Source organism: Aulonocara stuartgranti (assembly GCF_965226115.1).
Source record: "Aulonocara stuartgranti genome assembly, chromosome: 3".
Lineage (NCBI taxonomy): Eukaryota > Metazoa > Chordata > Actinopteri > Cichliformes > Cichlidae > Aulonocara > Aulonocara stuartgranti.
Genome location: NC_138941.1, coordinates 17,462,094 through 17,475,586, shown reverse-complemented (window position 1 = coordinate 17,475,586; position 13,493 = coordinate 17,462,094). Strand labels below are relative to the sequence as shown.

The 13,493-nt window shown below is 42.2% G+C and overlaps 1 protein-coding gene and 1 long non-coding RNA gene across 2 annotated transcripts in view; both read right to left on the bottom strand.

The window, feature by feature from the left end:
- LOC309702568 (uncharacterized protein) overlaps positions 1–13,493 on the bottom strand; it is a 1,257,380-nt gene that overhangs the window by 44,869 nt on the left and 1,199,018 nt on the right. Inside the window, exons 33-34 of the mRNA XM_082527161.1 lie at positions 8,383–8,559; positions 6,047–6,223 (exon numbers count right to left, since the gene is read on the bottom strand). Of these exons, the coding sequence (XP_082383287.1) occupies positions 6,047–6,223; positions 8,383–8,559 (354 nt within the window). The remainder of the gene's footprint in view (positions 1–6,046; positions 6,224–8,382; positions 8,560–13,493) is intronic.
- Positions 1,337–2,075, bottom strand: LOC309702669. Its single transcript, XR_014275698.1, has 2 exons — positions 1,707–2,075; positions 1,337–1,490 (listed from the first exon to the last, which is right to left on the bottom strand). It is a non-coding gene; the product is annotated as an uncharacterized lncRNA (long non-coding RNA).

The following is a 13,493-nucleotide window of genomic DNA, read 5'->3' as shown; positions in this document are numbered from 1 at the left end:
CACATGTCCAAACCCTGGTGTGTAGGCCTACTTAGTTTTGAGAAATTGTCATGGGACCGGGGTCTGGGTGACCCAGGGCCTGTAAGAAGTTATGGACATGTGTGTTTTTGGTGCTGCTGTCTCCTGTTTCCATGTTTGTGTATCTAGGTGTGTGTGTGTGTGTGTCAGCCAGGAGCCTGGCCACACCTGCGGAGGAGAATTACTCACACCTGCAGCTGATCAAGCCTCGTCAGAGGAGCTACTTAGGAGTGTGGTGGAGCTGTCTCCGATGCTGGATCATTGCGTAACTTCACGTTAGTCTCTTGGCGAGTTAGTTAAGGTTAGTCTGCTGCATTGTGGCGTTGCTGACGGCTGCCTCTTTATTATTCCCCAGGAGGAGTGTGGAGACGAGAGGGCAGCGAGCACGGGGTGCTCAGACACTGAGGAGCGGAGACAAAGAACACTAACACTGGCAAGAGGACATGTCAGAGTCGGGAACGCACTGGGGATTTATTGTTGTTTGGATTATTTTGCATCACTGTAAATAAACGCACTGACCTCATCAAAGAGTCCAGCATTGGGGTCCTCCTTCCCCTCATCATAGTCTGCCATGCAGGCCGTGACAGAAAAGCCCACTAAAAGAACGCCCACCAGACCAAAGCAATGGTTTTGACTTGATCAGCATTAACCCCGCCCCCTGACTTTGATGGGTGAAGCTGACAAATAAAATGTATTTATGAACAGCGATGCAGGGCCAGGAGTAGCAACGTGGATTAAATAAATACATCATTAAATAATTCATTAAATGTGTCAGTAAAATAATTAAAATAGAAAACAAACCAATAATTGATTAAATATGTAATTAACTAATTTGAATTGTACATAAACAAATAATGAAACATTTTAAATGAAATTAATGGATAATTCATTATTATTATATTTCTTTAATTTATTATGTACATTTTTAAATTAATTACTGAAATAATTAATTCATTAGTGATGTCTTTATTTAATACAATCATAAAATACCATAAAATTGCTAATTTACTCAAAATCTATTTAAAACATCAATATTAAAGGTTAAATTATGATAATGAATACATGCAACTATAACTAATGACATAAAAATGAGGATTTCTTAAGCTAAAGCCAAAGTGCTGACTCTTTTGACATGTTACTCTCAAATGTTTTCCCTAATAACAATAACATAATTACACTTTAGCCACAAGAGGGCAGCAGCATTAATACAAGTCACATGTATATAAAGGTACAGTGATTATATTACAGTGATTTTAACAAAAACAAAACAGAAGTTGATGGCAGTGTGTTTTTCCATGACAGAATAATTACGCACACCCCACTTTGCAGTTATTTATTTGTAAAAAATGTTTGGAATCATGTATGATTTCCGTTCCACTTTGTGTTGGTCTTTCACGTGGAATTCCAATAACATTGATTCATGTTTGTGGCTGTAATGTGACAAAATGTGGGAAAGTTCAAGGGGCCGAATACTTTTGCAGCCACTGTAAAGTTCACTATCAGTAACATCATAGCACCACCCAGCTGTATAGAAACTCCGTCATGCTAGCTAGTAGCAGTACGAGTTATTGTAACTGACTGTAAAAAGTCAGCACAAGGAAAATAAACTCCACCTAAACTTGGTTTATATCTGACCCAGATAGACTGCAGGTCATAACTTCTTACCTGAAGTTCAGTTCACCTGACACTCGGACCGGCGGCCGCCTCGGGTCTCTGCTCCTCCTGCCTCCCCTTTCCCTCATCCACCTGCTGCCTCTGTGGAAGCTCCGCCATAGCCACCACCAAACAACTGACTAATTTTTACACATCGACCAGCATCCGGCCAATCCGCCATCTTTCATTGTTTATACCGTTACAAAAAAAACAAAAAAACATCATCGGCCCATAAAAATGAAAAATCACCATCAGTATGCCCGATGGCCAGTCCAGCTATGGTCGTGCCATCAGTTAACCCTTCACGTGGCAGCTGTGACACGCGTGCCCAGGGTTGCCGACCCCTGCTCTAAAGCATCTGATCTGGATTCCTGAGATCAAATATATTTTCCTTTGGCTTTGTTTTCTTCCCATTTGTGGCTTTAATGTATGTAGTGTTACATCCTGTTTGTTTGCTTCCATCTGTATACATGTCCAGATTCACTGTTATGTTTCTATTCTTACATTGCTGTGTGATCACTGTTCCCTCTGCTGACTGATGTGACCTTTTGTATCTCACACTGATACTTGTCATATTTGTATCTGCGCCTAAAAGATAAAAAGTTTTCCATGCTAAAACACAGCTCCACCTCCTGCAGTTCTCCCTCTGAACCACTAGATGTCTCTGTTATCTAAATGAAGACGTGCAGCACAGCAACCACAGCAGCGCTCAGATCACACGTGTCCTGTTATTATGTATAAAAGCATGAAACAGGTGAGACAGGTGGGATCAATATTAATGTTGTGGAAATATATGAAAAAGCAACAGAAGAGTGAAAACATTTCGTGTTTCTAGAAAGATCTTTCAGCTCACAGCTGCTCACAGACTGTATTTACAAGTGACAAACTGCAACTCTACAGTACATCTACAGTATATATCAAATATATTCTGTATTCAAATCTATTGAGTGATGTTTGAAAGTCTTTCCAGGTGAGTTTGATCCAGGAGGGTCTGAAGCCAGAGTCAGACAGAGACTGTGCAGAGACTGTAGAAGGACAGAGCAGCAGCAGAGCAGTCCAGATACACTGATGATCCTCTGTCAGATCCAGAGGGACACACAGGGATGATGCTGGACTCTACATTGTGTCTGACAGTGGAGCTGTTCTCAGAGCAGTTCACTCTGCAGCACTGACAGTCATCTGCACTTCTTCTCATTCCTCTGTCAGTCACTGCTGGATGAAGCTCTCCTCTCCACCTCCCAGTAACATGGCCCAGTCAGAGCGTCTCTACACACAAGCTGCTGCTGCTTCAACCTCTCTGGATCATCAGGACACAGCTCCTCCTCTCTCAGCACACACACCGTCCTGTTTACCATCATCAGCTCCACCTGCAGAGAGAAGAAGGAAGAGCAGAGGAGATAAACGAGTGTTTCCAGAGACTCTTCATCAGCTGTCAGTCAGTGATGCAGCACATCCAGTATAAAGAGCAGCAGGGACTTCAGTGCTGGGACTGTACTAGGACTCATTGTTGCTTCACTTTTTCTAATCTTTGGATTTTTATTGAAGTTGATGAAAATGTTTTTCCCTCCTAGTTTGAGTTTGGACTTTCATTCATTAGAAGAACCTTGGTGTGTCCACTCTGAGCTCTGTAGGAACCCCAACAACAAGCCCAACAATCCAGATGGACGGTTCCAGCTGTTAACTGGAGGAATTCCATCCAAACATCTGCTCTCACTAAATTCTTCCTCACCTACAGACTGTGTTCTTCACTGCTTTAAACTTGGAAATGAATGCAGTCATTGGTCTGCGTGCTGCTTTGTTCAGAGAGCTGATTGGCTGTTGACAGTGTTTGATCAGAGCGTGTCAGCCGTTACTATGGTGACCATAAAGGTGAGAAACAGGAAGTGTTTGTGTCCAATCCTGAAGCCTGTCACCATTCTCCTCTCACAGCTTCACTGAGAAGCTGCAGCTTTACAGGAAACACTGGATCTTTGTTTCATACTGACTGTGTTTAGTACAATACTGCTGACAGCACCACCCACTCACTCCATCACTCTACTTACACCAGAGTCTCCAGTCTGTAGTCTGGACTCTTCTTAAGATCAGACAGCTGCTTCACATCTGGATACTGCAGGTAGTTTCCTCTCAGCTCCAGCTCTCTCAGTTGGGAGGGGTTGGACTTCAGTGCTGCTGCCAGATAATCACAGCTGATCTTTGAGAAACCACAGTCCCACAATCTGTATAAAGAATGAAAGATGTAAGTTTATTAGACAAAGTGTGAGCTTGAAATCATTCAGTGTTTCATCATCTGTTCAGAGCTGAAGAAGGTTCAGAATGTAGAAGTTTAGAAAATGGAAACTCCAAACAGCTGAAGCCAACAGGAAGCAGCTTCAAACAAACACAACAAGAGAAGAAAACTCTGAATGTTTCACATTAAAGTCGTACATTTATCATAAAAACAGGACAAAGACTTGAAAAAGTCGTGTTTTTCCTTCCAGGAACCACAAGGCTTCACTTTTAAAGGTGAAGTGTGAAAGAAATGGACATATTTGAAGTCCAACACCTTTTTCCAGTCACATTATTAAAGCAGACAAACTACAAGCTCATTTTCATTCCAACAAGTCATCTTCTGACCTGGACTAACAACACTGGTCTCTATGTGCAGCTGGCTGTGAGACCAGTGCTCAGGGAGCGTCTACAAAGTGCAACACTGAAAGAACATCACACACTCATTTGCTTCCAGCACTTTCACACAAACATCTACTGTCATTATTGTCACCAAACTCTGTGGATCCTTTATTGCAAATTCAAATGGGATCAAATGGTCAGACAAAAGAGGGTTATGAGGAAATATGATGAAATGTTGTGTGTTAGCAGCAAGTTATTGAATCATTTTCCTCAGAAACCAAACAAAATGATTGACAAACATGTTTTTACAAACTCAGTGTTGGACTTGGATCAGCAGGATAAGCTGATGTTTAAAGGCATTTGAGTCTCGCTGTATGAGAGTCCAGTTATTACTCAATATTTATGGATGATGTTCTTTCAGTGTTGCACTTTGTAGACGCTCCCTGAGCCTCACAGCCAGCTGCACATGGACCAGCTGACATTACCCAGCATTAGAGGCGGCTGTAAAAAAATGGATTTTCCTATTTAAATGGTTTTAATTTGAATAAAGCGATGTTGATTCATTCAATCCTGAATCGATTTTTAATATAAATGTATTTTGCCAGAATCTCAGGTTAAAGCTCCCAAAAGTATTTCAACAACAAGCAAACAGATAAAACAGTAAATGAGAGCAGCTAAACACACAAAGATGGAAACACAGAGCGTGGATCGTTCACTCGACGGCACGTACACGGACACGCCGTCGGGGCTGAAAGTGGACAGCTCACAGATCCTGAAGCTGCAGGTTTCATCTGTCTCCAACCAAAACTGACTGAACCAGCAGCAGAAGAAGATCCAAACTACGCTTTACATTTGATGAACATCGTCATGAATTCTCTCTGACTTTGACCTTTACTTCCTGCACAGCTCTCTCTCTCTCTCAGTGTACTTCAAGAACAGTTTACCTTCAAAAATCTGTTTCCTGCATTATTCACTGCTTATTACGCACCAGTCTGCTGTTGTGTTCACTGCTGTCGGCCTCCGAAAACAAAGCCTCATTTCTGCTGTTCAATACTGAAGAAATTTAAAGCTTTTAAAATGATGACAGATTACAAACTCTCAGCTGTGTCTGTAATCAAACCTCTGTAACTTTGCTTCACTTCAGCAGCATCAGCTCATGTTCACATGTTGATTCATGGTTTGCTTCAGTTTTTGATGGACTGCAGAATATTTTGAAGGTTATCTGCTATAAAAAGCCAGAACAGGAAAATCTGCTTCATGTGTTTCTGTTTGATCCTCAGTGACTTTGACACAAAGGCCTCTGCTGTGATGATCACACCTCTGATCAAGTCTCACAGTGTCAGCTTTGTTTTTATACATATGGATATGTGCTGATAAATGATCAGAATTATAATATTTCCCACTGTCTGCTGTGTGCCGTGACCTTTGACCTGCTAAAGACAGTCAGCTGTGGATTATTCACTGTTGTGTCTCATACTTAGGACTGTGAGGAAGAACACTACACAGTTAATCAGGGTCCCCTCTCTCTGAATCAGGAAAGGTGGGCAGGCCGCGTGTGGGCCACGGGCCATACATTGAGTCTCACTGTTTGAAATGTGAACATTGTTCTGCTGCAGTCAATGGACTAAACCAGAGAAGAAGAAAACAGACTTTACCATGAAGATCCTCAGTGTGGATCAGTATAATATCAGCCTGATGTCTGCAGTTTAGTGTCAGCACAACTTTCACATCATATTCATCTCAGCACAACTAAAACATGCTGACTGACCCCAGAGTTTCAAGTCCACATCCTGGACTCTCCAGGAAACCACACAGATGCTTCACTCCTGAATCCTGCAGCTTGTTGTTCAGGCTCAGGTCCAGCTCTCTCAGATGGGAGGGGTTGGACTTCAGTGCTGCTGCCAGATAATCACAGCTGATCTCTGACAAACCACAGTCCCTCAATCTGTATAAAGAATGAAAGATGTAACTTTATTAGACAAAGTGTGAGCTTGAAATCATTCAGTGTTTCATCATCTGTTCAGAGCTGAAGAAGGTTCAGAATGTAGAAGTTTAGAAAATGGAAACTCCAAACAGCTGAAGCCAACAGGAAGCAGCTTCAAACAAACACAACAAGAGAAAAAACTCTGAATGTTTCACATTAAAGTCGTACATTTATCATAAAAACAGGACAAAGACTTGAAAAAGTCGTGTTTTTCCTTCCAGGAACCACAAGGCTTCACTTTTAAAGGTGAAGTGTGAAAGAAATGGACATATTTGAAGTCCAACACCTTTTTCCAGTCACATTATTAAAGCAGACAAACTACAAGCTCATTTTCATTCCAACAAGTCATCTTCTGACCTGGACTAACAACACTGGTCTCTATGTGCAGCTGGCTGTGAGACCAGTGCTCAGGGAGCGTCTACAAAGTGCAACACTGAAAGAACATCACACACTCATTTGCTTCCAGCACTTTCACACAAACATCTACTGTCATTATTGTCACCAAACTCTGTGGATCCTTTATTGCAAATTCAAATGGGATCAAATGGTCAGACAAAAGAGGGTTATGAGGAAATATGATGAAATGTTGTGTGTTAGCAGCAAGTTATTGAATCATTTTCCTCAGAAACCAAACAAAATGATTGACAAACATGTTTTTACAAACTCAGTGTTGGACTTGGATCAGCAGGATAAGCTGATGTTTAAAGGCATTTGAGTCTCGCTGTATGAGAGTCCAGTTATTACTCAATATTTATGGATGATGTTCTTTCAGTGTTGCACTTTGTAGACGCTCCCTGAGCCTCACAGCCAGCTGCACATGGACCAGCTGACATTACCCAGCATTAGAGGCGGGTGTAAAAAAAATGGATTTTCCTATTTAAATGGTTTGAATTTGAATAAAGCGATGTTGATTCATTCAATCCTGAATCGATTTTTAATATAAATGTATTTTGCCAGAATCTCAGGTTAAAGCTCCCAAAAGTATTTCAACAACAAGCAAACAGATAAAACAGTAAATGAGAGCAGCTAAACACACAAAGATGGAAACACAGAGCGTGGATCGTTCACTCGACGGCACGTACACGGACACGCCGTCGGGGCTGAAAGTGGACAGCTCACAGATCCTGAAGCTGCAGGTTTCATCTGTCTCCAACCAAAACTGACTGAACCAGCAGCAGAAGAAGATCCAAACTACGCTTTACATTTGATGAACATCGTCATGAATTCTCTCTGACTTTGACCTTTACTTCCTGCACAGCTCTCTCTCTCTCTCAGTGTACTTCAAGAACAGTTTACCTTCAAAAATCTGTTTCCTGCATTATTCACTGCTTATTACGCACCAGTCTGCTGTTGTGTTCACTGCTGTCGGCCTCCGAAAACAAAGCCTCATTTCTGCTGTTCAATACTGAAGAAATTTAAAGCTTTTAAAATGATGACAGATTACAAACTCTCAGCTGTGTCTGTAATCAAACCTCTGTAACTTTGCTTCACTTCAGCAGCATCAGCTCATGTTCACATGTTGATTCATGGTTTGCTTCAGTTTTTGATGGACTGCAGAATATTTTGAAGGTTATCTGCTATAAAAAGCCAGAACAGGAAAATCTGCTTCATGTGTTTCTGTTTGATCCTCAGTGACTTTGACACAAAGGCCTCTGCTGTGATGATCACACCTCTGATCAAGTCTCACAGTGTCAGCTTTGTTTTTATACATATGGATATGTGCTGATAAATGATCAGAATTATAATATTTCCCACTGTCTGCTGTGTGCCGTGACCTTTGACCTGCTAAAGACAGTCAGCTGTGGATTATTCACTGTTGTGTCTCATACTTAGGACTGTGAGGAAGAACACTACACAGTTAATCAGGGTCCCCTCTCTCTGAATCAGGAAAGGTGGGCAGGCCGCGTGTGGGCCACGGGCCATACATTGAGTCTCACTGTTTGAAATGTGAACATTGTTCTGCTGCAGTCAATGGACTAAACCAGAGAAGAAGAAAACAGACTTTACCATGAAGATCCTCAGTGTGGATCAGTATAATATCAGCCTGATGTCTGCAGTTTAGTGTCAGCACAACTTTCACATCATATTCATCTCAGCACAACTAAAACATGCTGACTGACCCCAGAGTTTCAAGTCCACATCCTGGACTCTCCAGGAAACCACACAGATGCTTCACTCCTGAATCCTGCAGCTTGTTGTTCAGGCTCAGGTCCAGCTCTCTCAGATGGGAGGGGTTGGACTTCAGTGCTGCTGCCAGATAATCACAGCTGATCTCTGACAAACCACAGTCCCTCAATCTGTATAAAGAATGAAAGATGTAACTTTATTAGACAAAGTGTGAGCTTGAAATCATTCAGTGTTTCATCATCTGTTCAGAGCTGAAGAAGGTTCAGAATGTAGAAGTTTAGAAAATGGAAACTCCAAACAGCTGAAGCCAACAGGAAGCAGCTTCAAACAAACACAACAAGAGAAAAAACTCTGAATGTTTCACATTAAAGTCGTACATTTATCATAAAAACAGGACAAAGACTTGAAAAAGTCGTGTTTTTCCTTCCAGGAACCACAAGGCTTCACTTTAAAAGGTGAAGTGTGAAAGAAATGGACATATTTGAAGTCCAACACCTTTTTCCAGTCACATTATTAAAGCAGACAAACTACAAGCTCATTTTCATTCCAACAAGTCATCTTCTGACCTGGACTAACAACACTGGTCTCTATGTGCAGCTGGCTGTGAGACCAGCCCACAAAACTCAATGCTGACGAGCAGTGGCTAGAAAAGAAATGTCCAGGCACCGGACAAATCAGTGCTTGTAGATGGAGAAATCCTAAGAAAACAAAATGTCCCACTTGGGAAGGAAAATGCAGCCCCTCAGCGTTAACACAACTGAAAGAAGCTCTTTTGAAAGAAATAGGATCAACAAAAAACTTAAAAAAGAAAGGAAAACGTACGCAAGAATTAGAATATTTCCAGGCCTGGAAAGAAGAAGCAGTTAGGCGAGAAAAAACAAGAGAAAAAAGATAAACAGTCAGAAAAACAGTACTTAACTGCTAGTTTAGTAAAACCAGAAGACGAGACACTGTGCAGTCCTCGCCATCCTTTTATTAATCCACCACCCGTTCCTTAAAGTAGTTTAAAGTAGTTTAAAAAGGTTGGAAACAGACGCCACCGAATAGATATAAATACAAGAAGTACAACAATAAAATAAACAAAGGCTAAATTACATTAGAGTTTATTTTTAACATATTCAAAATAATAATAGCAAGGATAACATCATATTAACAATGAAACATAGTTGGCATGACGACCATGTACAGAATGTATGGAATGAATGAAAGCAAATAATTCACACGAAAACCTTTTAAATAAAACAGAGAGATGCATCAGGTACATTAAGGCTGTGTCATTGTTCAGCCAAGAAAAGTGTGTGAAAAGGTAAATGTCTCCAGCTTGGGAAAGGGTGAAGCTGCAGATCACCCGAAGCCCTTGATGGACACAAAATAAAATATAAATAAAATATTATAATAAACTGCCTGGTTCGCCATGCAACAGAGAACGAATGTGACCGAAGGTTGGATCTGATATGAGGCAAACAGAAGACCGGTCTAAAAAGGTAGGCACAAACCTGTTCAGAGAAAAAGCAAATCTGTGCCGATTGGATGAATTCTAAATTATCTGTTTGCTGAGTAAGATGATCCTAACTATTGAATAGTACTTCCCAAATCCCTAAACAGAACAACAGCATTAGTGACACATGGGATTAGTCCTGTGTCATCAGCAGGGATAATATAGATTAATACACACTTTTACACTCTAAACTTTGAAACTTCAGCAAAAGAATTTGTGAGAACTAACGGCACCATAAAACAGAGACTCCGAAAATGCAAATTAATAAGCGGTGAACTGCTTAAACCACAGTTGGTTTTATAAATATTGCTGCAAACATTGTTGAATGTGTGTGCTGTGAGAATTAATAGAGGTTTCAATTGTTTTTCTTTGACTTGCTCGTTCTGATTATGAAAGGCACGGCTAAAATACTCTTAGGAAAGCGTATTTTGAGGTATATTTCTAACTCCTGTAACAGTGTAAGTGTGTGAATGCTGTGAGTAGAAGGTTTTGAATGATAAATAAAGGGGTGAGAGGTATTTCTTTGGTGATGCAAAGTAGGATGTTTGAAAGTTTGAAAGTGCTTCTAAGTTAAGAAATGCATGAGTGATGTTATAAGAGTTTGATTAGCCTGTAGAAACACGAAAGAGAGAAACAGGAAATATGGCTCTGAGTGCTGTGTGTGTGTGACAGGAAATGGTGTGTGTGACAGGAACTTTGCATGCCCATAAAAGGAGACTCACTGTGACGAGTGAGCACCCAGAGAGAGAGATGAGTTAAACTCTAGGCAGATAAAGCGAATGGAGGTTTTAAGAAAAGAAATGAAAAGGATATTAATTGTATGCTTTAGTGTGTCAATACAGGTTACAGATAAATAAAGGTGGACTTTCCTCAACCTGGATTTTGAGTACAGCGGCAAAACCATAGATGAACATAATTGGGAGAAAAATAGGCCAGCTTTTGGCTTAAAATTTTACAGCTTGACCTCCCACTTGTCCCGATCCTGAGAAGAAGCTCAAAGGACAGTCAATCTCCTGATGAAGACCAACAGAACATCGTGGACTTGAAGAATTAACAGCAGGCAAAAAGACAGTGCAACTGAAACCACACTGACGACACCAGCAGCAGGATGGAAGAAACCACGTGATGGAAAATGCACGGTGAACTGGAGGCTGGTAAGAACAGTGTGACATAACTGTTTAAAGGCACTGAATGTGATGTTTGGCCAGGCTGGGACTTAATCTAAAAGGCAAATACTGAAAAGAAACAGAGAAGAAACAGACTGTGTTGTTGGAGATTTGAAGGCCACACAGGACACTGTGAAGAGAGGGACAGGGACCAGTGAGAGGTGAAGCCCAGACGAGTTCGACTGCGAGAATAGAGGGTAAAATTGGGTTGAAATTGAAGCCGGAACTCAGGATGGTTTAGGGATGTCCACGTCACAAACAAAGAGGTAAACAAAAGGAAGGTAAAATAAAGAGAGAAGATAAGTGAAAATGACATTAATGAATAGAAAACACACAAACACAAATTGTTACATGTGAAATTATTTTTGGAAAGAATCAGAAGTGAGATAGTTTGAATCAGAACTCAGTGAAAAGATGCATGAATCGATGCAAGTGAACCACTAGAAAAATCTGTCAGAGAAACAACTCTGGCAGAATGGATGGCAAAACTACTAGAAAATAGGGACATTGTTTTGAACTGCCCTGCGACGCTTCTCTAGTCTCTTGCAGGTTGAAACCAGGCGATTGGGTTCTAATACTGTCAGGGTCCTGGGACTGGGCGACCCAGGATCCCTGGGCAGTCATGGACCTGTGTATTATTATTATGTATTTTTGGTGTCGTTTCTCCTTCTCTGTGCGTGTACATATGTGTGTTTCTCTGTGCTGTGTTAGTCTGTGTCCCACTCATATGTTTAGGCGAGGTATGGGTGTGTATGTCTGCGGGTGTGCCTGGAGGATGGAGCTCGGCCACCTGCAGGCCTGAGGGGTGTGGCCCTGCGGAGGGACTGGCCACACCCGAAGCCACACACCTGCTGCTGATCAGGGCTCGTCGGGGGAGCTACTTAGGAGAGTCTTGGAGCTCCCACCGACGCGGGATCATTGAGTTATCGTACCAAGTTAGTGTGTCAGCATATGTCTGTGTTGTTCGTATATGCCCGCCGAGGGTTAGTGTTGACGGCTGCCTCTATGGTTTCCCTGCAGGAGGAAGAGTGGTCCAGAAAGGCAGCACGCACGGGGTGTGCGGAAACACAACAGCGGGGAGCACGAGTGTTAGAGTTTGTATTGTTGATTGTCATTTATGCTTAGAAATATTTAACCATAGATGCTTAGAGGTGTATAATCAATTGTGTAGTGATAAGTTGTGTGATCTTTAACAGGCTACAGAGGCTTGGTGTGCATTCCACACTAGAATGCACACCTACATCCTGGGAGCACGGGAAGAGGTCGCATCTTGTTTTAATTGTTTTATGGTAGGATTAACGTAGCTACGTCTGTTCTAGTCTAAGTGCTTTTCTGTTTAGATGAACTGCTGGACTTCCTCACCGGGGGGGGGGTCTAGTCTACCCTCTTCCTGACCAAGGATGTTTGACCCTTTGATCAGCAACACACACACACAACACACACACACACACACACACACACACACACAGGCAAGGTACTCTTTGTTTGTATGTAGATGTCGTATGTTAATGAACCTATGCATATTCATGTAACCTCAATAAAAAGACAGTGTTACGGGAGGACGGACGAGACCAACTGGAGTCAAGCGGTTGTCCGGTTCTCTCCCGTGCACGAGTAACATGAAGAAGTTTGCCTACTTGTGTCTTGCTTGCAGTGTAATTATATTGTCTTAACGTTCCAGCGAATAGGTTTATGCTACAAACCTATCATTAATTGGTCCTTCGATGCCGGAGCCCTGGAATCGCATTCACCGAGGGGAGGAGGGACACGCTGAAAGACTGACGTCAGCCAGGAAGTTCCTGTGGATTCGCTGTATGTCTTTTCTCCTCGATGAATGGCGATTGGCGGGATTCGAGGCTGATATTACACGCTAAGCAACACCGAGTAAGTTTAGAGTCCAACTCTATAACTGTACGTCTTCGCCGCTCAGTGGGGCGTTGTCCGTGGCCGCTTAGTGGGGCTAAAATTACGTCTTCGCCGCTCAGTGGGGCGTTGTCCGTGGCCGCTCAGTGGGGCTAAAATTCGCCGTCTAAGTGGGGCGATGTACAAGGCCGCTCAGTGGGGTTTTTTGTACAGAAGCATTAAGTCGCAGAGTTGCGCAGTTCGAACTTTTTTTTGGTTCGCCGTCTTAGTGGGGCGAAATACAGACCGCTGTGTGGGGTACTGTAGTGAGTTCTCCACCGCTCAGTGGGGTGTTGAGAAGTTCCGCGGGGTCCAGATTGTGCTGGACAGTAGGCCTATTTTGTGTTGTTGTCATTGTCATCGTCGTTGTTGTTGTTGTTGTGTGTGCGGAGCAGAACATGTGGTCTGTGACACCGACTGTTGTTGTTATCATGGGTTTCTAAGCAACCAAGAGTGAGTCGGAGGGAGACAGACGTTTGTGCTGGACTTTGCTCCTGGCAGCACAAAGTATTTATGTAAAAAAGAGAGAGAGCGAAGG